The sequence below is a fragment of the Vidua chalybeata genome, chromosome 26 (assembly GCF_026979565.1).
Source record: "Vidua chalybeata isolate OUT-0048 chromosome 26, bVidCha1 merged haplotype, whole genome shotgun sequence".
Lineage (NCBI taxonomy): Eukaryota > Metazoa > Chordata > Aves > Passeriformes > Viduidae > Vidua > Vidua chalybeata.
The window spans coordinates 5,993,234-6,021,178 of record NC_071555.1 but is presented as its reverse complement, the minus strand read 5'-3'; the positions used below and the strand labels follow the sequence as shown (position 1 = coordinate 6,021,178).

Genomic DNA, 27,945 nt, shown 5'->3' with positions numbered 1-27,945 from the left:
CACACACTGCCTTCCTCCTTCCCCTCCACCTCCTCCTCTGCTACACCCTACATGAAAACAGGCAACCACACACACCCAGTCAGCTGTGTGAAAAAATGTATATATTCAGCACACACTCAGTACAGTATAGCAACAAAAGCTACCATAATTTCCTTAAAAAACCAACAAACCACCAAAACTTCCAAATCCTCCCCACCCTACAGCACTGATCCCCAGCCCTCTGGTCCCAGCAAGGCACCAGTGGCAAGTGACCCCATCCCCACGCCATCCCTGCTTGGCAAGGCACAGAGAGTGGTCCCAGATCTCTGGCAGTATCTCCTGCCTCGGCACCCAACTCCTCCTGTGGGGGTCTGGGGTGCTGAGGGTGCTCCCACCAGAGTGGTTTGGCCAGCAGTTTGCTGTGGTGCTCTCCCGTGCAGTTATTTGGGGGACACACATATCAAAGAAAATGGGACAAGCTCTGGCTTACAGAACAGAGAAGCTGCCACAGCATCACTGGGGGTGTACACAGCCCTAGGAATGTGCCAAGGAGGAGAGGATTCCATCTCTGATCCTGTGGGGCTCCACACTGGGATCGCTGCAACAGTGTCTCTGCCGCTTTCTGCTGGAGGTGGGGATGAGGCCGAAGAGAGGGAAGGAGCAGCACAGTGGTGGGGCTGGGAGCTGGCAGGGCCCTTGCTGCTGCACACAGAGGGGAGGTAGATCGCCTTTGGAGACCTCCTGCCTGGGAGGATGTCTTCATGGACAACAGATTGGTTCCTGGGGGAAGAGCCTGCTGCAGGGCCCTGAATCCCTGTGCTTGCCTTCTCCCAAGGCAAAGGTCTCTTGGAGCCTGCTCATGCCACTGGAAAGCTCTCAAACTTGCGCAGCAACTTCTCTCAAAACTTTTTAGCCCTGAACTTTTTAGCCAGCAGCCACCACAGCTGCTGCAGGCAAAATCCCAGCAGCTGGGGACAAGCCCAGAGGTGACGGCAGTGACATGCAGGGCAGGAGGGACCTTGGCTCCCTCCTCTTGCCCACCTGGCTGAACCGCAACTCTGACCCCAGATCCTCTCCCTGCCCTGCCACACCAGTCCTGCTGCCACCCCTGCCCCGTGCACCATGGGGATAGCGTGTGTGATGCTCTCCATCCTCCCCCCTCCCCAGATCCCCATCCCCAGCGTCCCCTCTGCCATTAGTCTTGCTGCTCATTCATCTCCATGTCCGACACCAGGATGTTCTTCTCGGCAGATTCACTGGGGTTGGAGGTGGTGCGACTGTAGCGAGCGCTCTCAAAGGCGCTGCGCTCTGTGCTCTGTCGACGCTTGTACAGGAAGACAATGACCCCCAGCACGGTGCACAGTGCCAGCATCGACAGCACGACCACTGCGATGGCTGTTGTGTTCTCCGGCAGAGCTGCAGGGAAGAAAGGCTGTTGAGAGGCAGACAGATGGCTCCTGTTCCCTCCTCAGCCTGCAGGAGAGGCTGGCGCTGGTGGGGCTCCAGCCAGACTCGTGTTTCTGGGCAGGGTCATTTAGAATCTAGAATGTCCTGAGTTGGAAAGATCCCACAAAGGCCACCAAGTCCAACTCCTGGACCTGCACACGACACCCCAGGAATCCCACTCTGTGCCTAAGAGTGCTGACCAAACACTTCCTGAGCTCTGGCAGTCTTGGGGCCGACCACTGCCCTGGGGAACCTGTTTCCCCTGTGGTTGGTCAGAGCAGGACAGGACTGGAATGAGATTAGCCCAGTTGTTTGAGCATGATGCTAATAACACCAAGGCTGTGGATTTGATTTCCATATGGGTCATTCACTTAAAGAACTGGACTCAATGATCCTTGATCCTGGTGGGTCCCTTCCAGCTCAGCATATTCTGCGACTCTGCCAATCTGCTTTGGTGGTTTGTGGACATCTTGCTCCCAGCAGACCTCCTGGAGCTGGGCAGATCCCTCCTTGGATCTTTCGTGGTGTGTATGAACATTTAGCAGCTGCCTGGGATGGATCTTTGGGATCCTACCAGCAGACATGCTGGCCATTTCCCTGACTGACCAGGCAGTGTGGGCACTGGAAGGAGAGTCTGGCAAGCGGCTGGGCAGACATACACCTTCATGAAAGGATGGCTCCTGCTGCTGAGGAGTCCTAAGTCAAGGCCAAAGTCACTTGGGAATGGCATTCCCCACACATAAACCCCATTCCTTTCATTACTTACACAAGTCGGACTGTGGCACAGCCACAGAAACCAGTCCTGGTTTCTAGTCCCAGTACTATGCCCAGGCTGATGGTGCTACTCACCTGCCCTGGAAAAGATGCTCTCCTCCACTGCAATGGCAACACAGACAGGTGAGTGCATAGCCACGACACCCTCCCATCTTCCCACAACCAGTACCTCTGGACCCCACACCCTGCACTGCTCCCAGAGCTGCACCACATGGACAATGGGTGACAAATAGCTGGGGTGGTCCTCTGGCTCTGCTCTACTCCTGTACCACCGGCCTCATCCTACCCCAAGGAGCTGACGCAGCCAATGAGACATGCACAGCCCATCACTGAGCCAAATGGAGACTTGTAGACCCAAACACCAACCCATACAAGCCCCTGCACTGGAATTACCCAAAACATGTGGCTGGTGCTGCCACTGTGACAGTTCTACCATGCACCACCCTGCCCAGACCCCCAGCTCACCCTACATCAGCCCAGAAGCCTTGGGCAGCAGAGGTGGCCCTACCTCGGGGGATCTTGCAAATGACCCCCATGGTTACGTTTGTGCAGGAGCCTAGACGCCACACGCCATTGCTGCTCTGGATCCAGTAGCAACTGTTCTGGCTAAGCATGCTGGGCCCCGTGTCATGATGGCCCCAGTTGGAGTAGTTCACGGCACTGTTGTCATGCCAAACCAAGGTGCCACCTGGGAAATGGGAAAATTAGGCTTAAGGAGGCTGAAGAGGACACCCCACCTTTGCCCCAGTTCAGAAAGTACAAGGAAGTGTGACAGGGCTCTGAGAAACCTGGTCTAGTAGAAGGTGGCCCTGCCCATGGCAAGAGGTGGTACTGGATTGGCCTTAAGGTCTCTTCCAACCCAAACCATCCCGTGATTCTGTGATTCTATGGTGGGGAGGTGTGATGGGGTGGACCAGGGGCTACAGCACACCTTCCTGAATCTGCAGGCTCCAGTGCCTTGAAGGTTGCTTTGGGTTTCCTATCCCACTAAGTCAGAGGGGGACACACACAGTATGTCCAGCACAGCCCTCCACACTGGTGCACCTGGTCACACTATGGTATGAGCCCTCCACACTGGTGCCACCACCAAGGGCTTCCTCCGCTCACCACAGACTTGGTGGGAATTCATGGAGGTGCCTGGGGGAGTATCTCAAACCTCATTCCTTCCTTTGTACCTTTGGGGTTGACGGTCATGCCCAGCCAGGCCCCCTTGGAAAGGCCCTCGTACGCCTGAAGATGCTCCCACACAAAGACGTTCTCCATCTCATCCTGGATGGACAACACTGTGCCACCAACTGCAGAGGGAAGACTGTCATGGAGGAGCCCGGAACTGAGAGGATTGAGTTAGGGCGCAGCAGTGCCCAACAGGACAAAGTTCAGGACCCAACCGTGAACCACATGATGATTGTGGAACCCTAACATGGAACAGCAAGGAGACAATGGCTGACCAAGGCTGGACAGGGGCACAGGGACAAGGGGGCTCTGCTGCACCCACAAACATCCTGGGGATCCCACTCGCTTCCATTTCCAAGGATGCATCACCCTCCTTTACCACCCCAGCTCCCTCACACCTTTCTGGCACCTCTTCATAGCATCCTTCTGCCCAAGAGTAATCTCCATGTGGAAGGTGTAGCAGTGGTCCCGGAAGGGGATCCAGGACGAGTCCTCCAACGATTTGGGACAGCTGCCACTGTAGGTCCACTTGTGCATGCGGGGGTGACCTGTGGAGCATATGGTACATTAAAGGTGTGGTGGGGCACAGGATGTTGGAGTCCCAGAGCACACTGGTGCACCCAGACCCACAAGGACATGCTCCAGAAGGTCCCTGGTGGGATGCCGTCTACAGCCCTTGGTCACACCCCACCCAGACTACCCCAGGGCCCCTGGCCAGCACCTGTTTGGAGCTGGCAGATGCCCCCCTGCAGCTTGGTGTCACAGCCAGCTGTGCGCCAGCTCCCGTCTGTGTCCATGTAGGAGCAGCCGGTGATCTGCTGGGGCTCCCCATCCTGCCAGTTAGTGTAGATGAGATTCTCCTCCGTCAGCCACGAGTAGCTCCGGCCTCCCTGGAACACCAAAGGGAGGAGGTGCCTGGGAGGCTGCTGTGGTTCCTCTGGGCACCTGTGCCCCAGGTGCCTGCCCCCTTCCCTCACCTCATCATTGGCCAACCCAATCCAGAGCGGAGCCTGCAGGCTGCTGACGGCCTGCGTGAGGAAAGCCTGGCTGTAGGGGTTGGGGATGGTGGCCAGGGTGGCATTGAGGGTCTCGCAGAGCAGCAGTGCCTCGTGCCACCTGAGGGGTTTCTGCAGGATGCGGTAAGTGCTGTTGTGGTAAAAGAGGGTGCCAGTAGGAGAAGGGGGGAATGGTGCCTGTGCAAGGCTCAGGTCCGGGTCTGGAGGAGCAAAGAGACATGGTCAGGGGGCACAGAGGACATTCCTGCATCCCAGGTGGGTCACCCTTTTGTCCATCCCTACCCAGGCCAGGCTGTCCCTGACAGTATTGTGCTGGTTGCACCTGGCGACATCCTGGTGCAACTGGGGAGGGCAGAGGGATGTCCCCAGGAACGACAAGCAGTGATACTCTATCACCATCCTCACCTAGGAGCTGTCCACCAGGATGCACATCCCTGTGGGGACACACCAAGCCAGGCTGGTGCGCACAGGTTTCGGGCTGTCCCACAAAAGGCTGGGACCAGGGACCCACCTGCCCAAGTTAAATCTGTCTCCCCAAGCTAAACCCATTGCCCCAAGCTCCCCAGTCCCACCACAGCATGGGGCACCAGGGTGGCAGTGGCAGATCCCCAGCCAAGAGAGCTGGAGCTATCCCCTCATCCCGCTCCTACCTATGCTCCGCTGGCAGACATAGCCATGTTTCTCCTCCAGGCAGCTCCGGTCATCCCAGCGTCCCGTGAAGAGGGGGGGTGAGCCATGCCACACCACAACACAGTTGGTCTGCACAGCCAAACCACAAGGTCAGCACTTCCCTTAGCATTGTTGTCCTACACCACAGAGATTCCCATGCCAGAAATCCCCACCCTGCAGGGCTGCATACTGCACTGCCCTTGGAGAGCCACCCCAGTCCACTAAATCTTCCCTTTTCCAAGGTTGGGCCTGGCACTGAGACCTTCCTGGGGGATGGGGGTGCTATGGGGAATCTCCCTCACCGGCTTGTCATTGGGGCTGGAGGAGCTGCATCCTGAGGGCTCTCCAGGTGCCCAGCTCACATGCTGCAGCGGTTCCCCCTCCACCCACTGGAACTCCCCCTGGACATCGTGCAGACCAATCCAGAGGTCAAAGGAGATGTTGGGCAGCATGGATGTGATGAAGGCTGCGAGTGACAGGTGAAATGTTGAGGACCACCCCTGGCAGAGTAGAACTCTCATGGGGTGATGGGGCAGAGGAGACCTACCCTGCTCCAGGGGGCTGGCGATGGTGGCCAGGATGGCGCCCTGGCTCTCGCACACCTGCTTCGCTTCCGGCCACTTAACTATCTCGCCTTTGTTGTGGCCATTGAAGCTGAAACACTGCACAGGCAGGGGCACAGGATGGGCCAGGAGGTGCAGCTGACCCCAACGCTGAGCCCTGCACCCTCCCCGCTTAGCCACCCTCTCCAGCCCCATTCTGCCCCAATGGTCCTTCTCCCCTTCACACCCTCATGCATGCCACCCTCCAACCCCTCTGGCCCTTCCACATCTCTCCTGGCAAACCTGTGCACACACCTCCACCTTCCCCATCCCACAGCATGTCTCCCAGCATCCTTGTAAATGCATCCCCCAGCACTCCCCACAGAACATGTGCAGGCATCTCCATCCTGCCATTTTGCAGCCGCCCCCTCTACGCCTCTGCAGGGCTGGTGGAAGACCACGAAGTAGCCATCACCTCTCCATCCTTCCATCCCCTCTCCCATCCTGCTGTCCCCTCTCCCTCCAGCGGTACCTTGCTGAGGAAGGGCAGCCAGCCTTGGGGACAGCCCCCACTTGTAGCAGCAGGTACCGGAGAGAGGGAAGGCTTCACAGCTGTCCCGTTGCTTCGCTTGCAGATATAAGGCAGTGCTGTCATGCACTTCTGGTCCCCCCAGTCCTCTGTGGGAAGGGACAGGCTGGGCATGATGCCCCTCTGCACCGGTACCAGTGCCCCAGACCCTCAGAGCCCCATGTGGAGCCCTGCCCTGCCCTCACCTCGGCTGGCTGTCATGTACACACACTTCCGGTCCTTGCTGATGGGCCGAGGCTTGCCTGGTGCCCAAGAAACAAAGTTGAGGAGGGACCCATCAGACCACCTGGAACAGCATCAGGAGGATGAGCAGTGACTTGGTGAATGGGACCACTTGAATGCCCTAACTCGGAGCATTTCCCACCACTGCTCTCTTGGAGGAGGAATCTCCAGCCCAGCATCCCAGGATGAGACCCCCGAGATGCAACTGCTGAGTCATAGCACTCTGAGATATGCAGACAGTAGTGTGCAGGGACATAGTGGTGTGGGGATGTGATAGAGACTGCAGTGTAGGGACGTCCAGGGATACAGTAGATGTCTGTGACTTACTTGAACCTCCCATCGTTCTCGTAGGTGTGCAGCCCAATCCACCAGTGCTGCTCCTGGCCCCTGGAGAACTGCACGTCCAGAGAAGACATATCAGTGCCCTTCAGGGACTGGAGGGTCTTTGGAGGCAACTCAGGCTGCCATGGGGATCAGACACCCTTCCCCAGCTTACAAAAGCAAGGCAAAAAACATCACTTTGCTAAGCCCCAAACCCACCCCCAGGCATCAGGACCAGCCACCACACAAATCCATCATGATCCCAGCAAAGCCCAGCACCCCCAAATATGGTCCTTCCAGAAGAGGGTGAAAGAAGACAAGGAGGAGCAGCCCACAAGGCAGCAGAGCCCACGGCCACTGGTGCCCTGGGAAGTTCCTGTCTCCTTGGTACCTTCTTCAGGTTCTGGCCCAGGAAGTGCAGCTCGGCCTTGCTGTGCACTGACGCCAGCTCAGCCTGGAACCACCTGCAGATGCGCTGTGCCTGCAGCCATGTTGAGTGGTGTTCAAAGAACTTGTACTCGGCCTCCTGGTACTTCACCCACTCTTTGCTGCCTGCAGGCAGAGACCAGTGTCACACTGAGACTGACACCCCTGCCATGGTACCCTGCCAGGGCACTCAGGTCCCTGCCTGTTGGGCTGCTTTGCTTTCGTCCCTCTCCTGCAACAGAGCTGCAGCAGGATGTCTGGGTTCCCCTCCCTCCTACAACCCTGCCCAGGATCCATCCTCCTCTTAATAACACTGCAGCAAACACCCATTGAAAACATCAGGTGGTCTGTGCATGACCTGAAGTTGAGTCAGGAGAGGATGAGGTTGGATATCAGGAAAAGGTTCTTCCCCCAGAGGGCGGTCAGGCACTGAACAGGCTCCCCAGGGCAGTAACTATGGCTCCAAGGCTGCCAGAGCTCAAGGAATGTTTGGACAACACTCTCAAGGACAGGGTGAGGTTGTTGGGGTACAGGGCCAGGAGCTGGACTCAATGGTCCTTGTGGGTCCTGTCCAACTCAGAATATTCTGTGACTGTCTCCAAAGGCTGTGGCTAACACACCTTGGGTTGTGATCTCCGGCTCCTTCACATCAGCACCTGGAGAAAGGGCAAGGGAAGTTGTCAGTAGTGTGCAGGCTGGGATGTTCCCTTAGATGCTTCTCTGCAAACCTTCCATGGGCTACAATGGCAGAATGCCCCTCCTAAATTCCCCCAAAAAGTGACAGCACCTCTCCCAGTCCCTGAATTAGGAATCAACCTCCTTCCTCCCAAGGATTCAACCACCCCACAGCCCATTCTTCCTCCAGGTCAGTCACAGCTGATGGGTTTGAGGACCCCTTTGCCAGTACCTTTAGGCAGTTTGCAGATCCAGTCCAGCTGGGCTTCACACTGCATCGGCATCCACTGCAGGGAGGCCAGATCCAGCACTGCACAGCTCCGGATGTCATCATCATCATAGTTACTGCGGTCAAAGTTGTGGTAGAAAAACTGGGGGTTGAGAGAGATGGGCAGTGTTGGTCCTTTCCACCAGCACCAGATTTGTCCCTCCCACAACTCAAATGCCCCCTGGACTCACCCCCAGCCCGTCGCTCCACCTCCAGCTCTGGTCCCCAGCAGGGTCCCGCCGGTTCAGGCCGATCCAGAACCAGTGCTGCTCATGGAGCTCTGGTTCTGACTCCCTATGGGGACCCAGTGGGACAGGTGAGTACACAACCCCCTTCAAATCACAGGGGTTTATACTTATATACAAATATATATTTATAATCAAGTTTTTTTCTGTTTGTTTTCAAAGCCTGCCATCCCCACACACCTGAAGATACTGGGATAACAGGCATGCCATCTCAGGACTGGAGCTGCTTTAAACCCAAGCTCCATCCCCAAATTACACTGAACTTCCTGCACATCTCCCACATCAGCCACACCAACTGATGCACATTCTGTACATCAGTCTGTGCTCAGAGAAATCCATCCATCCATCCATCCATCCATCCATCCATCCATCCATCCATCCATCCATCCACATGTGCTAGACCAACAGGAGGGCTGTGGGCTTGTGGCAAGCACGCACCAGGAGTGGGACACTGATGCCCCCAGCCTCTCACCCAAAAATCTTGTTAAGGGTGTTGGCGACAAAATGCTCCTCCTCGTAGCTTCCTAGGCTGAGCAGCTGGGCTCCCAACTCCCGGCAGAATTCCTGTGCAGTGATCCACGTCTTCTTCTCTTGCAGCTTTTCAAAGTTGAACACCTGGGAAAGGAGGAACCCACAGCATGGGGGGCTCAGCAGCAGAACAGGAGCAGAGCCCTGTTCCCACCTGCAGGCAGCCATGTCCCAGGTCACAGTGCTGCCGTCCAGCCCCAGCCAGGATTGTGGAGTGCCTGTTGCAAGCACCAAAATGTGCCCCTTCACTCCCCTGCACTGGGGACGCACGTGCATCCCCACACCAACTTGTCCAACCCCCCTTCACCTTGTAGCAGTGACGAAGTTTGGGGTCGGAGCTCCATCCTGGGGGGCAGGTGGCAGTGAGGCTAGGCGTGGGGAAAGGACCAGGCAGTTCAGGATTGACTGGGGTGCCCAGGTTCTGCCGACAGATGTACTTGGCCTTGAAGGTGTTGCAGTTCTTCACCTCCCACAGCCCCATGGAGCTGCCGGTGGCCAGGGCCACGCAGCCACCCTTGTTGTAACCTGGAGCGCTCAGGAGAGCAGGGGAGATGCCAGCCTTAGAGTTGGACTGTGCTGAGGGGCAGTGCCAGCCCCGCCCTGCATGAAAGGGAAGTCCTCATCCCATCCCCATCCCTTACCGGGCTGGTTGCGGTTCCAGTGAGTGTACATCACCTCATCACCGCTCAGCCAGCGGAACGCGCCTGTCTCATTGATGTCCTGCAGAGCTGTCCAAAAATACTCCCCATCCCAGCCATAAATGAGGCTGCTCACGTATGCCTGCTCAAACCTGGAGGAACAGTGAGAGTGGGCGATACAGCGAGCTGAGACACTGAGCTGCCCATGATGCTCCAGCCCTTGGAAGTCACTCCCCACCTTGCAAGGCTCATTTTGGGGCAAACCCACCACCACTGACATGGCACTGACCTGTTGGTGATGGTAACCAGCGTGGAGCTGTAGTCAGAACACGTCTTGCGGGCGTCACTGTAGGGGACACGATCCTCACCCAGCCAGAAGCAGGATGGGCTGTGCCACTTCCATCCCTGGGGACGGGTGACAGGAAACATCCACCACTGTCCACCTGGACCTCCCCAGAAGGATGGGAGCAATCCCAGGGCACAAGAGCAACATCCCAAGTTCCCCACCACCGCTTCTACCTTCTTCTGGGAGGTCTCCTGCCCCCAGCTGCCCCAGATTGATCCCACTCAGCTTTGAGCTTCAACAAGCCCCTGGCCCCAGAGGACATGGCTACAGGGAAAACAGACACCCAGGCAGCTTCAAAGCTGGGGAAACAGCTCTCTCTGCCAGAGTCCAGCCCCAGCCGGGGCACAGGCAGGGGAACACAATCCTCCTCTTTACACTACAGGACTGAGTCCAAAGCGAGTACCACCACAGCCAGCTTTAATCCCTCGCCTTGTTGATGTTGGAGTTTCTCCGGGGTTGGAGACACAATAGTGTCTGTTTTCTGCCAGAGGAGGGAGCAGGGTGGCCCTGAGGCTGGCAGCAGTGATGGCTGAGTGGGGAGGGACATGGAGGCTCATCTGCAAGAGGGGGGACACACCCTTCACAAGGGTGAAGTGGCTCAGCCAAGGAGCCAAGTGGCCCCAGGCTCAGGGACCCCCTGGAAGGGGAAGCATCACTAGGGTTCTACTCCTGGGTCCCCCGGGCATTGGAAGGACAATAGGGGCACATGCCATATGCAGTGTCATCAGCACAGTGGGGAAGGAAGCAGGGGAGCAGCTTTGTGAAATGAAAACAACTGCAAATCCCAGTTTTTCCCCCAAGTTCCTGCTCTTACAGCCTTTCTCTGAAGCTGGCAAATCCAGGTACAGACCAATAAGCTGGGTCCCTCTGGAACAGCATGGATGCAACTGAGCAGCCAAGAAAGGAGGCCTGTCCTGAGACAGTGCAATCTCCCCAGATGGGTCCCCAACCAGCAACGGCCTCAGCACCCCTAATACTCCAAGAGTGCACTCCCACACACTGAGCACCACAGCAAGTCCCTGTGATCTAAAAGAGGACCAGGACAGGCCTCCTTTCTTGGCTGGATCCCCAACCCCAAGTGTTGCTTCCAGTTTCCAATCTCAGTGTGCCCCTACATCCCTCTCCTGATCTGCCTTTCCCGTTGCCCAAACCTCTATCCTTCATTGCTTCCTTTTTAAGGCTGTTCCGAAATAAAGGAGATTTTTAAAGGGGGGAAAAAGCAGCAAGGCCACCATGAAAAACCAGCACAGTGGCTGGAGTGGATAGGACCAAATGCCTGAGCAAGATGTGCCTCCTCTCCACCAGCTTCTGCCTCTGGGTGGCAGAAGTCCTCATTGAGAATGAGGAAGTAGAGGAAGGATGGTTCTTGGTTCATTTGTCCCTTGCATTGGTTCACTGGTTTATTCATCCATCACAGTTTGTTTCCCAGTGCATCTCTGCTGGGCACCCAGGGCCAGGATAAGACTGTAGCTGGAGAGCCGGGAGGGAGTTAAATCTGAATAGGGAGTCCTCAGGTCTGCTTTGGGGACACACAGATGCTGGTAGCAGAACTTTGCAACCGAGTGTCTCATCCCCAGCACCTGTGGACATGGGGGCTCTTCCAGCTACCTCTGGCAGCCCTCAAATCTGCCTCTGGATGGCAGCTCTCTTGGCTGCTGTGTTCCCCTGAGCTCTGGCTGGAGAGCCAAGCAGCTGATAGAAATGGGGCAAGGACATGGAAGGAGCCCAGCAGCACCTCTGGGAGCTGGCCTGGACTGGCTGCTTGCTAGTCAGGGCACAAGCATGCTGGCCAGCTCTGAAAGGCTGGGAGAGGTTCAAGAGCCACAGTGCTGCCAGACTCAGTGCTTGGAGGCTTTGCAGAGAACCACAAAAGCCACTTCCCAGCAAGTGTGGGAACAGGCCGGCTTCAGCCTTATGCGACAGCTGGGGAAACTGAGACAGGGCACGGGCTGAGTGAGAATCTGCTGGTTTGGTGTCCCCAGAATGCCCATGCCCTGCGTGGAGGAGGCAACCTGCCATCATGTCAAGGCATAGGGCTGGCAGCCACCTCCATCCTGCCAGGCTCCCATGTGCTCGTGTGTTTTGGCACAAAGAGAGGCAAGGGGGGATAAAATCAATGTTCCGGCTGGCAGCCAAGGCTGCCTGATGGGGAGAGTCTTGGACAATGTGCCCAGATGCATGTGTTTTGTGTCCAATTTCTTCCCATGGACTCCTCCACCACAGCAGCAAGGGGCTCAGCAGCCCCAGAGTGCTCCAGCTCAGCAGCTCTCAGGCACAGACCAGCTGCTCTGGGTGCTGCTCATCAGGGCTCCCCAAAATGGTTTTAGGGAAAGGTCCCTTTGAAGCCTCGAGCACCATGCAGAGCCGTGGAGCAGCCAGAACCACTGCTGCCCCAGATGCCACTCACCTTTCGGCACCCATGGTCATCCTCCTCCTTCTCCTGGCTCACCCGACCAGGCTTTTTGCAGATGGATGGCAGGGTCTGGTTGCAGGGGCTGTCATTCCACCTCCCTTCCTGCAAGGTGGGAAGAAGAGTGGCAATGAGCCCATCTGACAGCCTGGGGAATGTCTCAGCCCCTTCACCCCTACCTTGGGTCCAAAGACTTTCCTTCCCTACACTAAATCCCCAAGGATGATGAGATGGATTCCTCCCATCCCAATAGCTCAGATGAGCTAAGCTAAACCCAGCTGGAGACACTCCCTGAGGAATGCCTTCCTCAGCAATGAGAATGCTGTGGAGCTCCCTGCAGAGGTGCAGGATAACCCCCCACCCCTCCAGGTTCTCACTGGTCCCCAGATGGTAACACAGTCCTCCAGGCTGTCACGGAAGTTGTTGGGCTCGAAGGGGTGCCAGTACGTGAACCTCACAGGCGTCCCATCTGACCACTCGAAGTTCATTTGCAGCTTGAGGTCATTTAGGCCAATCCAGAGCTCCTCCACATCTGCCAAGACAGGAAGGGAGAGAGTGAAGTTCCCTCCTCCTGGCTGACCCCGTGCAGAACCCCCCATGACCTCAGCTCTCGTGATGGAAATGGTCTCTGCACCAGCACCTGCCAAAACCCACTCAGAGGGTTCAGCTCTGATCTCCTTGTGCCAGTGGGCAGGAGAGGGCAGGGCAGCTCTTGCCTGCAAGGATGGACCCCTGGAGTGGGAAATACAAGGACATGGATCCCCAGAGTGGGAAACACAGGGACATTTGCCTGCAGCTTTCAGAGAGGGGCTAGCAGTATGGGAGTAAAAGTCCAGGTCTGCAGGCTCAGGTCCAGTGAATTACTTGTTTTCAACCATTCCTTTCCAGCACATCCCAGTCTGCTCCCAGCCTGGGGGCAGCAGTATTTCCTCTCCTTCCTCCACTCTCCTATACCTCCTTGCTGGCCTCCTCCAGCAAGTCCAGCAGGAATTTTTTTTCCCATCTTTTCCTACATTAACTAGCTGGGACTAGCACCATTCCCCAGCTGCAGTTGTGTAGTTTTGACTCAGCACTGCAGGCTCTGGGAACAGCTTTTACATTTGCTGCATGGAGAATGCATCCAGATTATGGGATCCTCCAAGGAACACAGCACCTCCCAGCCTGGGACTTCTGCTCCCTGCACAAGCACAAAGTCAACTCTGCAGCTTCCAGCACATCCAGGGATTTTTCCATGAACCCCATAAGACAGAAAAAGGGCTGCTGGCACAGCAAACTCCTCTTACCTTGCTTGATCTCCTTGGTGACAAATTCCAGCTCAGAGAGGGTGTGGATGCTGACCAGATCACCCCCGCTCCGCAGGCAGGTCTTCTTCGCCTCCTGCCAGCTCTTCTTCTCTCCTACCAGCCGATAGCAGTTGGACTGGAAGGGCTGCCAGCTGGGCTCGCAGTCCACCTTCACCTCTGACCACGAGTCTGTCAGGACACAAGGCAGCCTGAGGGTTCCTGCCCAGCTATCCAGCCCTCTCCTTGGCAGGGAAAGGACCGCAGTCCTACGGGTGCTCAGCAGACGAAGCCAAAGCACAGTGGGAAAGCCACAGCCAAAATATAATAAGCAGTGCAAGATGTGGGAATGGTGGCTTCAAAACAAAAGCCCTTCTGTCTGCAGAGGAATGAGGGCGGAGCAGAATAGAGAGCATCCCTTCCCCTGGGGACCACGGGTACTGGCTGCTCTCCATCCCTCCCTTACCACCCAACCTGGAATGGCACCAAGCACTTTTTGGAAATGTTCCTTGGGGATGACTTTTCCTAAATTTAAGGAGCTCAAGCCCTGCTCTGCACACCTAGGACACCAGCAAGCTGAGGACACCGTGGGTACCTATATGGGCAGCATCCTCTGACCATGCTGGGATGGGAGCACACTCAGATGGCTGGCCATCCCCTGCTCACCTGTTAGGAAGGGGTCAGACGTGGCATTGGGCTTCTTCTTGCAGACATAGGGGAGGGCGATGCCACAGTCGCGGTTCTGCCATCCCCCGGATGACTCGGTGCGAATCACCCCGCAGTTCTCCTCACTGGGGTTGTCAGGCTGGTCTGAAGAGTGGGATAAGGAGGGGACAGGCTACTGGGGATAAAGAGGAGCCAGGACAGAGCCACCAATGCAGCTTTCCCAGCTTCAACACCATTAAAACCCCTTTTATTTTGTTATTTTGCACGATGAAGACATGACCCAAATATGCCCGGGATTATTTATAGTGCCTCAATGCACAAGAACCCAAAGGGTCACTGTTTTACCTGGAAATATCAATAGCAGTCAGGGGGTCAAAATACCAGACCTGAACTTCTCCCACCTGTCCTCAAACCTACTCCAAGGGTATCACTGTTTTCCCCCAGGTGCCTTTGGGTGATGGCACCAGGCATGACCAATGGGCCGTCTTCCCTCTGAGTACCCCAGGGTTAGGGATGGGTGTCTGCAGCTGGGGACCATTCCTCGGCCACACTCCAGCACTAAGTAGGGATGCAGCAACCCGCCAAACAAGGAATATCAATCCACGTTATCCACAGGGTCAACGAGTGTTTGCAGAGGGCCAATTCCCCCTTAGCACCTTGTGTCCCTGCTCCAGCTCCACAGATGTCCCAGGCTGTTACACAGGCCCCTGGGGTTCTCTGTCCCCCTGCAGCAGCCCAGGCCACCTCCCTTGCCATGGGGCCACCTCTAGTGGTCACAGGGTGTTCCTCAAGCCTCATCACCGCTACAACCTCCCCTGTCTCACCATTCTCCCAGTTGAGGTATTTGAGGGGTGAGTTGTCTGACCACTGCCAGCCTCCATTGATGTCCAGGTCATTCAGGCCAATCCAGAGTGTGGAGCTGTACCCAGTCAACAGACCTGGAGCCAACACAGGCAGAGGGGCAGAATCAGTTCCCCAAGCCCAGCTCAGTCCCCAGCTTGTCACCACTCAAACTCAGAGCAGGGAGAGCAAACTGGCAGTGGCAATGCCCACAGTGCCATCAGCTCTGTCCCAGATGAGGAGTGCACAGATAGGCTGCCAGAATCTCACCATTGATGTAGGTCTGCTCATGCATCTCTGTGATGCTCAGCAGGTTGGCCCCTTGCTGCTCACAGCTATTCCAGGCTTCCTGCCATGACAGTGTCGACTGGAAGTTGAACTGGTAGCAGCTGTTTGTGAGGTGGTCCTTGTCCCAAAAGGTCTCACAGTCATTGCCTGTGGGGATGAGCAGGGTGAGCACCCGACACAAAAGAAAAAAAAAACAAAAAAAAACCCAAAAAAACCCAAACCAAATAAACCTCAATAACATGCTGCCCTGGCACTGCAGACTGCTCACAGGGGGAGACGAGAAGCCTGGAAGTCCCCAAGAGGGACTGGCACGGGGTTTTTGCTTTTTCCCATGGGATGTGTCCCCCTACTTACTCCTTATGGGGCAGAAGCCCCACCGCTCGTCCTTGCCATAGTCCTGGGTGGTGGCACACCAGAGGTGCCCATCCTCCCGTCCTGTGCTGGTGCACTCGTGAAACCACTGGTTGTCGTACTTGAAGGGGATGGTGCAGGGCTTCCCATGAGAGTTGCCCTGGATGGTGTAAATCTCTGAGGGAAAAGAGAAGCCCTTGCTTGAGGATGTGTCTATGGGGGCTGGAGGGAGATTTGGGGTGAGGAGTGCAGGCTGGCCCAGTGTAGGGGGCTATGGGGTGCCCAGAGGCTTCCCACTCCCCATCACCCTGATCCTGCCTGGTTCTGTAGCCCCAACAAGCTGGGACTGAGCTTCTCAGGCAGGACCCAATTGCTGCAGCACCACAGCCTCAGTTCACATTTTGAGGTTGGTTTGGGTTACAGGACAACACTAATGCCCAATGAGGCATTACCAGAGTAGGGCATGGAGCACAGATCCTCCTCGGTGCCATACATCCTCCACTGTGAGCCATGGAGCTGGTCCCCCCTGTCCAGGGAGGAATTGCCCAGGCGGGCACCTAGATGCTGAGAGAGCTGCTCCCCGAGCCCACGGCAGCTCCAGCGCATGTTGACTGACTCGCGGTCGCACTCATAGGTGGCCAGGAGGTGCAGCCCTGCTGTGGCATTGGCCCCATGCCATGATACTCCCAGGCACTGCATGGCCCCCACGTTGAAGAGGCGATTTCGGGAGACCCATTTCCACTGCTGGGCTGGAGTACTGGGGTTGCAACCTTTGGCCAGTCGCACCAGCGAGTCCTTGGTCTCCAGGCAGCCCTGTGTGCCCGTGTTGTAGATGAGAAAGACTTTGGAGTCTGGGGAAAGAACAAATGGAAAGGGTGAAAGCATCACTGGGTGAGATTCAGTATGTGCCGTGCATGGCCCTGAGTCCTAACAGGACATCCGGCTCTGTGCAAAGCAAGTTTTGGCATGCATCCCTGGGCACAGCACCCGGAACACTGGGGGCCACCACTTCCCTTCAGCACTGACTCAGGGTTTGCCCCGGTGCCCATTCCTGCTGGTGGGCTCTTGGCAGAGTGATACAGGCGGGTGTCTGTATCCAGTGTGGCATCACCAAGGGTGTCTCTTGGGCATTGGAGCCAGCGCAAAGTGCTTGCCCACTCTAACTGCACCGTTAGAGCTGTTCAAAGCTGACCTCCCATGGGCAGTGCTTGGCTGCAGCATTCCCAGGCATTGCAATGATGCCAGTGCTGGAGAAGCCAATGGCTTTGGCACCAGCCATCTGCTCCAGGCGGAGAAAAACAGAGCAGGAAAATAGCGCATCCATCACTGCTATGCGTGTTTAGGGACCTGCTAAAAACTGTGGAGCAAACAGGAACTGCTGGTCAAAGTCTCCCATCCTGTGAAGGAAAACATCTGCACAGCCCCAGCCCAAGCAAATACAAAATGTCATGTCAGGACCCTTTGTAATCCCAGCCCAGGCATTGGAAGGAGGAAGCCAAGTGAGGGGAATCGCTGATGGCAGATAGAGGTGCAGCCGACAAGGGAAGACAGGCCAAGATCAACCCTAACTCCACACACATCCCACAGTCCTGCCTGCTGCCACAGGCCAACCATGCTTCCCCAAGGAAATTCCCTGACCCCCAGCATCACTGGAGGCCATTCCACCATGTGACTTTATCCCAAAACCTGCATAAACCAGTAAATCCCAGACATTATGCTGGGACATGCTGCTCCAGCTGATGTGTCATATTTAAAAGACACTTTATTTCTTCAAATGAATGTTTCTAAGCTAAAACGCCACCTCAGGGCTTGTCACTGTCTCTTCTCACCCCAACACCCCAGCAAGAATCTTCCCAAAGCACCACATCAACACCACCACTTTTGTTGTTCTTTGTTATAACACATCCCATTTTTTTCCACCACAAACATTCACCAGAAGTCCAAGTGAACTCACGGGCTCCACTATATTTAGCTTTGGTTTGCTTTGGTTTGTTGCCATTGTATGAATTTTTTGGGCTAAAAAGTTTTTCATTTCCTACTTCCCCACAACCTCACTGTGCCCCAGCTCCTGCACATTCAAGCAACAAACATCTTGGCTCACAGAACTTCTCTGCCCTGTGTATGAAAGAGAAAAAGAAGTGGAGGAAGACAGACATCCCCATTTCTCTGGAGTTCCAGCATCGACCCAGCTCTGGGTCTGAAATTATGACAGAGGCCCCTTCTCCAGCCCAGATAACATTTATTTGATGATGTCAAATAAACAAAAGTGAAGCTTGTTTGCAGGCTTTATTTAATTTAAGGGAAGCATTTCATTTCACTGAAAGTATTTTTTAAATCATGGCAAGTGAGAAAATAAACAAAAATCTAGACAGGGCTGATTCTGGCTGTCTGAAGCTCAGGTTTCCTTAAGCTGGTGGTGGTGTTTCTCCAGCTGGAACTGCCCTGATCCCGACCCGGACAGTGGGAGACCAACTCATCTCCCACCAAACACCTTCTCCCCATGCCAGCACCACCCATGCCACACCCAGCCCATTGCTTTCCCCTTCCCACCTACAGTGATGGCAGCGAAACCCCTCCAGCACCAGGGTTATGGGGGTCTTTAAGCAGGTTTGGGTGATGTAGCATCAGTACTGTGACCCACTGGAGCAGGATGAGGCCTCCCTGGGGCACAGCCTGATCCCACAATGGTTCCTCTGCAAGGAGCCAAACACCAGTGCTTTGCTCCTTAGAACAGAAAAAGCTGCTCTACCATGAGCATCACCACAGGGAGCATCAGCAACAGGACACTCTGTCTTGCAAGAAACAATTAATATCGGGTTGGAAAAGCCCTGGAGCAGCTCAGGAATCGGTGTCAGGGTGCTCAGTGCCACACTGGGGCTGGCAGCACCATGCAAGGGCCACACTCACCAGTGCTCCTGCAGTAGCACCGTGTTCAAGGAAGCCATCCAGACTGGAAGGGACAGGCCCAGGGCCAGAGAAGCACAAAATACCATTTTACTCTAAAAAGAGAAGAGCTGGAGGCAGGAAATTATAGGCTACGGGATTTGGGCAGCCCCTGCATGCTGCAAGCAGCTCAGCCCCTTTGCTCAAAGAAGGCAGGAGAGGCCACATAGTGTGTCCCCAGTGTCTGCTAGGCTGTGGAGGAATGGGAAAGCTCCAGCACCAGCTCAGCCCTGGCACCCCTACCAGCAGTTCCAGCAAAACCACTCGCTGTGCGCTGCTGGGGAGGAGCTGGGAGGACAACCCGCCTGAGCTCAACACAAGGCAGGAAATCTGTGCTTCATCAAAAATACACCTTTCTTTGCCTTATTTCTATGGAATTTGGGGTTGACTGGGTCCATGGTGTCCATGACATTGGCAGTGGTGCTTGGATAAGCTCCTGGGCACTGAAAGGAGCATTCAGCATTCCTGACCCCAGAATAGAAGTGTAGTTGGGTGGGTGGAGGCAAGTTTGGATCAATAGATCCCTTTTCCCAAGCTGGTATTCTTCAGAGCAAACCCAATCCTTGCAGGAGATGGCTCCAGAGGAGCATCCCAAAGGGACTGGGAATGCTCCCATCCCTTCCAGGGCCTGCTCTCCTGCACTGCCCTCAGTAGCCATGACACAACTATGGCTGACTCCTTTCAGATATGTTCCTCAGGTTTTGGTACCTACCTGTGGACCTGAAATCACACAGCAGAGCTTTCCAAATGCTCCCCAGTTATGCAAACCCAGCCACAGCAACACCTGCAGATCCTTCCCAAAGAGGAGATGTCCTCTGGCACAAGACAAAGAGCACTGGAAAATACAATCCTGCTGGATGCTCTGCCTGGAATCACCAAAATTAAACCAGGGCTGCTATTGGCATGCTCCGTCTCTCCCTCCTGCCTCCTCCCTCTTTTGAGCAGAGCCAGCTTGGAGCAGCTCTGACCCATCACATCCTGGTCCTCCTCCTCTGTGGAGGACTTGTGAAAGCAAAGCAAAATCCCACATACTTCCATCAAGGATGGTCTCTTGCTCCAGCCATGCAGCCACTGGGATGCTGCCTTCATCCTACTGGTGCGATCATGGAAAGCAGCTGGTGCTACAAGGCAGTGTGATGGTGGGGATGGGGGGAACTGGGACTGAAAGCAGGACACTGGCTCTGCCAGCAGAAACACTCTTTTCACCCATGTGGGAAATACTGGGTGCTCATGACTGAGCACCACAGGAGAAACTGGTCTCGGCACTGGTGGCTGAACACTGCAGAGATAGAGAAGCATCCATCTTTTTTGAGGCAGCCCTCAGGAGAGCTTATACACCCTCTGCTGGCTCCAGGTTCTTTTTCTTACTCAAAAAAAACCCCAATTTCTTGGCCAGCAGGAAGCCTGAACTGAAGGAACTCAGCCCAACCCTTCCCACAACAGCTTTACCACCCCCAAGCAAACATGGAAAACTTCACAAACTTTCAGCAATTATGGGGACTGTGGGCAGCACTGAATGAGAAAGGCCACAAGGATAGTGGACAGAGAAAGCCCTGCAGCACAGCATGGATGGGCATCCTTGGCATCACCCAGCCTCAAGCACATTCCAGCTCAGCCACCCACAACACCCAGAGCATCCCTGCTCCCTTGCATTTGTCACTCTCCTATCACCAGTAGGGAGCAAATTCAAGAAAGGACCCTGGTCCCAGTTATCCTGGACTGGAGCAGCTCCAGGGCTCTGGCTTCAGTTACAACTTTCACAAATGCTGTCCCCAAAATGTCAGCGCTGCAAGGCTCTGATACCACATCCCTGCTAGCCCCCACCACCTCTTTGGCTCCTCTGTGAGGGTGATCATGGCACTGTGTGATGCCAGAGCCCCTTGCAAACCTCTGGAACTCAGCCCTGCCCTGCAGCTGCCCTGGGAAAGGTGCTCCCTGCCCTTGTTCTCACTCAAGGTTCCCCTTTATGTGGGATGTCCCAAAAAACACAGCTCCAAGTTGCTTGTGCAGGAGGCTGAACGCACCCTGAGCCACAGGGACGGATCTCTCTCAGCGGTTCCTGTGCTGCAGACACACGATGGATATGATTTGCTCAAAACCAGCCGGTAAAGGCAGCAAAGCCTTGAAGCCCACAAGGTGCCCCAGCCATGCCAGCAAACAGGGCTCCACTGGCACTCCGAGACTCACGAGCTCCCTCAGGGGCTGCAGCCCCCTGTGCTAATTAACACCTTCATTTGGACTTGTGAGCCCAGGAAAGGTTTTACCTGTAACGTCCTGCAGCAAGAAATCCACCCTTCACTCACAAGGTGCAGAAAGGAATCCCTGTTTCACCCTGAACCTCCTCATGTAATGTGTCTAACCTGCCAGCAAACAGGGCACAGCAGCCTCAAGCCATCTACTCCAAACCACCATCTTTTCAGCCCATTTTTGCAGCCCAAGGCTGAGCAGTGGCTCTGAAACCCACATGGCACCAATGAGTGAAAAACTGCAGGAAGTGGGAACTCATTCACAATAAACATGGTGGGGATGTGGGGATGCACCAAGTATGGGGAAAAGATCAGCAGCAGAGAAGAAAAATTCCCCTGGAATTAAAAAAAAAAAAAAAAAAGAAAAATATGACCAAAAAATGCAGACAGGCTGGGAGAGCTGGGGATGTTCAGCCTGGAGAAGTTTCCAGGGAGACCTTAGAGCCCCTTCCAGGATCTAAAGGGGCTCCAGGAGAGCTGGGCAGGGACTTTGGACAAGGGCCTGGAGTGACAGGACAGTGGCTTTAAGCTGGAGGAGGGCAGGGTTAGATGGCACATTGGGAAGAAATTCTTCCCTGTGAGGGTGGAGTGGCCCTGACACAGGTTGCCCAGAGAATCTGTGGCTGTCCCACCCCTGGGAATGTCCAAGGCCTGGCTAGATGAGGCTTGAAGCAGCCCATTACTAGTGGAAGGTGTCCCTGCCCATGGCAGAGGGTGGAAGGAGGTGGTCTTCAAGGACCCTTTCAACCCAAGCCATTTTGGGACTCCACAAAGAACCAAAAATCATTGCTCATGGAACACAGGAGAGTTTCACCTGACAGAGTCCTAGCTGGGCCCAGCTTTCACAGCCCTAAGGAAGAGAGGGAACTGCTGAAATGGGGAGAGACCAGCCCGATGATTCACCTTTCAGCACCATTTGGGAAGGCAGGACCCCAGGACTGCCCCCTGACCATGTCCAGTCAGATCTGCTGAGGGATACAGCAGGGTCACAGAAAAGTCCCAACTCCATCTTGAATTTCATATTACTGGACAAATTATTCCCCTGGAGGAAAATCCCCTTCCTGGAGAGAAGTTCCCAGCAAAGCCCAGCTCCAGCAGTCAGCCCAGGCATGGTTGATGCCATCCTTAGTTGTCTTGGTGTGGAGAAGAGCAAAAAGCATAGCCACTGCCATGAAGAGTGCCAATTTTTTGGGCGAAGGAAGGAGCCTGTGCATCCTTCTGCGGGCTGGGAATGGGAAACAGTGACAAAAGCATCAGGTGTGTCCATGGGAGCTCCCAACAGGAGAGCCAGAGCATCCCTGCTGCCAGCGATCACATGACACAAGAGCATTCCTAGCCTGTGGGAGGGACATCACGGCTCTACCTCCTCCCCAGCTGCTTTTGGCATCAGTAACTCCATGCAACTCCTTAGAGAGGAACTTCAGACTAAAAAAAAAAAAAAAAAAAGGGAAGGAAATGCAGCTGTTCCGGCAGGCCCAGGACACATCTGGCTCAGGACAGGCATCAGTCCCATCTGCTCCAGAGCTGAGAGGAGACACAGCCCCCACCCGTGGCGCTCCTAAATTATAGGTTTACAGCAAATGAGAAATGATGCCCAACATCCCACAGACTCACCCAGCACAGCACAACCCTGAGGCTTGGCTGAGGCCAGACTTGCCAGAAGCAGCTCTAGGGGCTCCAAGCCAAGCTCCAAAATAAAAGAGGGTGGTTGTTGTTTTGTTCTAAAAACAGACCTCAGGGAGTTAAGGACCTCTTGCTACAAAAAAAGAAAGTGAAGCTTCTGACAGTCTGGTTGGGGGTATGGAGAAGCTGGATGTGCACTTGGAGCTGAGAAACTCCTCTTGGCTGGCCCAGCAGAGAGAAGCTGCTGTTTATATGGTGGGAGCTGTATGAGATGAGCTCCTTACTTGGCTGCAACTATGATGGCTACCTACCACCCTGCTCACTCCTGCTGTCTCATAAAGGTTTTGAAAAGAGGCCACATACTTCACTTCAGCCTCTCTGCAGACATTAAGAAGCCCATTCTCCCAGCATCCTGCCTGGGTCACAGATGAATGAATGCATTCCAGAAGGGATGCTTATCCCTTGACAGCCCAAAGGACTCACCACAGCAGTGGCCACAAGGGAGACAAGAGCCCCAGAATCTGCCCTCTGGTACCCAGCAAAGGATAGAAGGATGGAAATTTTTCCCAATTTCTCCCTAGACTTGGCCCAGGCTCCAGCCTTGCAGCAACTGCATTCGTCCAGAGGTTCTGACTCCCAAGGAACATAGGGAGATGAAGGCAGCACCATCCATTAATGGGCTCCAGCCAGGATGGAGGAGTGCAATGGACCCACCAAGAACACACTGGGAGAGGCAAAGGCACTATCCCAGGACACAGTGGCCAAACACTCACCCCTGAGCACTGCTCTGGCCCCAGATCCTCTGACTGTCCCCATTCCCTCACCCACCAGCACTCCAGACCCCCTGGACAGTAACCTGGCCACTGGTGTGATGTGACGTCCAGGACAGCCCTGACATGTCCTCACAGACAAGGTGCTTCCAGCACAGTTCACTGAGGACTTACCAAATTTTTCAAAACTACTAAAGAAATTCCCCCCAAAATGATGAAAGATCCATAGATTTCTCCTCCCTTGTTCTTCCAGTACCACTCCTAATGTTACTGCCCTGAGCAGTGGTATCACTGTCTCTGGACAGGGACACCCCTATTCACCAAACTCAAGAACATTCACACTACCAGGGGCAGCCTCTGGTGTTCCACATATATATTTATATTTTTAAAATTAAAATTATATTTACTATGAAACTTCCCACCAGCTGCCCTTTGTCTGCCTCATGCCAAGCACTTCCAGACCAGGCATTACTGGGGTAATGGGGCCTTTACTACAGAGCCTCATGATTCAGATGGAGGAATGGGAAAAGCTCAGTCTGTCCATTCCACCTATGCGCCATCCTGCAAACAAGGCTGTTCTACATGGAAAATCCCATATGCGTCCCTATTGCGACATCACAAAGTACAGTGCAGGACTGAGCAGTGGGATGGAAATTATATTGGAAAATACTTTGTGCCCCCTGAAACCACCAAACCTTTTCTCCCAGACTAAAGAGTGCTCCCAGGAATTTGCAAGTCAATCCACTAATCATTTTCTAATCCTTAAGAAACTACAGATGGGCTCTTTAAGAACAAGAGCATCTGTGTGGGTCTCTTTTGGGCTCCAAGCAATCTTAGGAATGAGAAAAATGTTGATGCTCTTTGAGCTGTGCACAGTTCAGAATAATTAAAGTCCTTCTCACTGCACGTGAAGAACCAAATTTTACAAATTGCTTAAACAACTCTTCAGGAAATGCTGGCTTAGGCTGGGCTGGAGTAGGTGGGAGGACAGCTACCACTCCCCCTCTCACCCAAGATCCAGCCACATTCATGGAGCTGAGCAGGGCATGATAATCTAGTGTGTAACACTGTGACCGCTGGCAGAGCTGGACCAAAGCCTTCCTTTCCCTGCTCCAAGCACCCACTGAGGCAATGGGACCAGAGCCTCTTGTGATGGATTTATCATCTGGAAAAAATTATTTAGTACAGAAGGATGATAACACCCTCAGCACACATTTGCTTTGATTTTGGGGCAAAATGTTTCTTTGGAAAACACTTAAGGAAGTAATACTTAAGGAGAGTGCCTCTGTCTGCAGGGAAAGGTGCAAAATCCAGCCAGAGAGAAAATGAAACCAGAGAGAAAAATCTGCAATGTGGCTTTAACCATCACCAAAACCTCAATGCATGAAAATGCCTTTGCAAATGCTGGCAAGGAGTACCTCCCCATGGGAAACCTCCAGGGGTCCCCATACCAGCTGGGTGGCTTTAGGGGAAGGGGACAGATTTGCAGTTGAACAGTTTTGCATGGAACATTAAATCTCTTTTCACTCTTGTCATTCTCAACAAGCACCATCGTCAACCCTGCTGCCATGTCCTAGTGGCTGCTGTGGCTGCAGATGGTGGGGAGGTGAAGTCTCCACTGTCCCTTGTGCCCTGCCAGGCTCCAGCAGCAAAGCTAACACCTCTGACCCCTTTTCCTGCTCCCAAACAGTCTGAAGAAGATCAAGATATAATTTACTGGGGCTGCATTTGCCATGCAACAAGCTATTTCCATTAGGAAGGGGAAAATGGGGAGGATATTCATGTAATGGCTGCTCTATTTGCTCTACAGGCTGTAAATTCTTTCCAGGTCCCTTTTGCGTTCTCTCTTGCCCCACAGCTGACTTGGCAGGACCTACACTGAGCACTGAATAGGTGGGAAGTCGATCCAGCACCAAGTCCTGGCATTGAGACAAGGACCTTGTCAGACATGCAGCCATGGCAGGATGGGAGCTGCTGCCTCTGTTTCCCTGAGAAGGTATATGGTGCCCACACAACGCTGCACAGATGGGTGAACTGAAGGAGATATTCCACCAAGGAGCCCCAAACCTCCTGCCAAGAGCAGAGCTCTTGGAGTAGAGCTCCACCTTTCTGGCTGTCCTGGAGGTCAGGGTTTGGCACAAACCTCTCAAAGAAGCAAGAGCTCCCCAGGGGAATCAGTGCTTTTCTGCTAGGCTGGCCCCCACTGAAAGTGACCTTGGGAACAAGGAACTCTTGGGATTACTCCATCCTGATCCCAAACTGCCAGTAAGGATCCTCTCTGAGCTGCAATCCAGCCTGGTGCTGGAGGATCCTGGATGTGGCACCTCCACTGGAGCCATTCTCTGCCCTCTTCATCCACCAGGTCCGAAACAGGACTGATGTAGGGCAGGAGCAGCTGAAAGGGATGGGGAGGAGAAAGAGCTGAGGGTGCTCAGCACCAGCAAGGCCTGAGTGACACGGCCCAGCAGGCTGGCGGCCGCTGAAAGCTGCCTTGTTCCTTGCCCAGGCCCAGCATGAGGTCGGCTGCCACCACTCCGGCTCCACGGCCAGGATAGAGGTGCCTCTGTCCTCGGAATTGCCAGACTTGGATCCCACTGACATTTTTTGGGATGAAACAGCCAGAATCAGCCTGTAAAGGTAGAAAAACCTTGCTGAAATGAAACAACTCCCTAAAAGCCCACAGAAGGAGGAATTCATGGCTCTCAAATAAATTATGGGGAGGTCTAACAGGAATTCAGCTGTGGAAAGTCCAGCTGAGATGTCCACCAAACAGCAGCAAACCCTGACCAAATGCCCCAGGGTACAGGGGTCTCCTTTCCCATTGCCTCCTACTTTCTCCATCTCCCAGCCAAGCAGTATCTCCTCTGAAGCCAGAACTGACCCCTTGCTTGGCATGGGATTGCTGTCCAGTGTCATCATGTCCATGACCCCATGCTTGCCCCTTGAGCAAGGCAGCTCAGCCCCAGGTACTGTGAGACTGAGGGGAGAGGGGAAAGCCCTGGAGGGGCAAGGGGAGATGGGGGAGGGGATCAGTGTGTTCCTATACTGCCTCTTCCAAATCTGCTTTGGATTTGCTGAATGTACTCTGACAAAATAGGCCAGGGGATTACAGTTGTTATTTTCAGGCAAAATAGCCAATTTTGCTTTCTTTTCAAATCTTAAAATTTTCTCAATAGGGCCAAAATAATTCAAGGAAGCCCCAAAAGCAGTTCCTTAGTTCTAGGCTAGACTGTCCTGGGTTGAAAAGTCTCAAACGGCAACTTCAGGGGCCACGCAGAGGAGCCTCCAGTGTCTGGCTCATGTTGCCTTCAGAAGGTTAAAACAAGATAAAATACAATCCATTCACTTTATTGTTTAGAGTTACTAGGAGGAAAAAAAAAATAAATAAAAGAAAGAACTTTGCAAATACTCACTCGGGCCCCGATTCTGGAGGGCACTTTTTCATAAGATAAACGCGACGGGAGAGGAGAGTGGGTCAGGATGGGAGAGGGCAGCAAGCTCCAACAAACCCCTTCGCCCCCTTCCCGACCTCCCGCTCTGCGAACTGCCGTCCCCGGAAAGACAAAGGGCCGGAGCGGGGCTGCAGAGCGCAGCGAGCCGGCGGCCGCCCCCGGCCCAGGAGCCCCCCTGCCCCCCCCCTCCGCGGCCGCGGAAGCGTTTCCGCTGGCCTCGGCAGGCGCTGCGTGGCCGTTCGGCGCGGGGAGTTAAACTCAGGAGTGATAAAAGGGAGTGAAAACGCGGCGGAACGGGAAGAAAACACAACCCGACCAAACTGGAGGAGAGGAGAGGAGAGGAGAGGAGAGGAGAGGAGAGGAGAGGAGAGGAGAGGAGAGGAGAGGAGAGGAGAGGAGAGGAGAGGAGAGGAGAGGAGAGGAGAGGAGAGGAGAGGAGAGGAGAGGAGAGGAGAGGAGAGGAGAGGAGAGGAGAGGAGAGGAGAGGAGAGGAGAGGAGAGGAGAGGAGAGGAGAGGAGAGGAGAGGAGAGGAGAGGAGAGGAGAGGAGAGGAGAGGAGAGGAGAGGAGAGGAGAGGAGAGGAGAGGAGAGGGAAAAGAAAAGAAAAGAAAAGAAAAGAAAAGAAAAGAAAAGAAAAGAAAAGAAAAGAAAAGAAAAGAAAAGAAAAGAAAAGAAAAGAAAAGAAAAGAAAAGAAAAGAAAAGAAAAGAAAAGAAAAGAAAAGAAAAAGAGAAAACGCGGCGGAAGGCACCAAGACCGGACAAGGATGGAGTAAAACAAACCGTAGTAAAAGCAAATAAAACATTCCGCGAGGAAATAAGCCACAGCGACGTGACCCGCGTTAGAGCGAGGCGGCCCCCCCCGGCCTTCGCGCCAGCGCGGGAGTCCCACCGCCCCCTCCCCGGAGAAGCCCGGCCTGGGGGGGATCCCCCAGCCCTGGTCTGGCCCCTCGACGTGGTTTGGCTCCTCGTCCCCCCTTTTCCCCCCGATAAGAAAACTCGGAAAAGTGGAGGGAGGGAGAGCGCGGTCCCACCTGGGTGCGCAGCGCCGAGCACCAGCTGGAGCCCGAGGAGGCAGCAGAGGGGGCCGCGGAGTGGGGGGCACAGCGGGGAGCAGACGGACCGCGGTCCCGCTGAGCCGCGCCCCATTCCCGGCGCTGCCCGCTCCGCTCCGCTCCGCTCGGGCCCCTCCTGCCGCTCCTGCCGGGCCGGGGCCGCGGA

At 54.7% G+C, this 27,945-nt stretch overlaps 1 protein-coding gene across 1 annotated transcript; it reads right to left on the bottom strand.

The window, feature by feature from the left end:
- Positions 1-79: 79 nt before the first annotated feature.
- On the bottom strand, positions 80-27,945 carry MRC2 (mannose receptor C type 2). The gene is made up of 30 exons (XM_053965169.1): positions 27,759-27,945; positions 16,145-16,543; positions 15,696-15,869; positions 15,324-15,488; positions 15,038-15,151; positions 14,214-14,357; positions 13,551-13,739; positions 12,645-12,799; positions 12,265-12,372; positions 9,801-9,916; positions 9,515-9,663; positions 9,181-9,398; positions 8,818-8,960; positions 8,292-8,394; positions 8,065-8,203; positions 7,778-7,813; positions 7,123-7,283; positions 6,738-6,805; positions 6,374-6,474; positions 6,132-6,277; positions 5,605-5,719; positions 5,360-5,523; positions 5,039-5,147; positions 4,350-4,588; positions 4,094-4,262; positions 3,771-3,920; positions 3,375-3,494; positions 2,708-2,887; positions 2,275-2,301; positions 80-1,395 (listed from the first exon to the last, which is right to left on the bottom strand). The coding sequence occupies exons 1-30, from the start codon at positions 27,871-27,873 to the stop codon at positions 1,175-1,177; spliced, it is 4,437 nt and encodes a 1,478-aa protein (XP_053821144.1). The 5' UTR covers positions 27,874-27,945; the 3' UTR covers positions 80-1,174.

Coding starts and splice junctions, on each gene's coding strand:
- MRC2 (XM_053965169.1), bottom strand. CDS start 27,873: ATGGGGCGCGGCTCAGCGGGACCGCGGTCCGTCTGCTCCCCGCTGTGC. Junction 6,806..7,122: donor TGGGCCAGAACCTGAAGAAG/GTACCAAGGAGA, acceptor CTGGACGTGCAG/TTCTCCAGGGGCCAGGAGCA. Junction 5,720..6,131: donor GGCTGCCCTTCCTCAGCAAG/GTACCGCTGGAG, acceptor CTGCCTGTGCAG/TGTTTCAGCTTCAATGGCCA.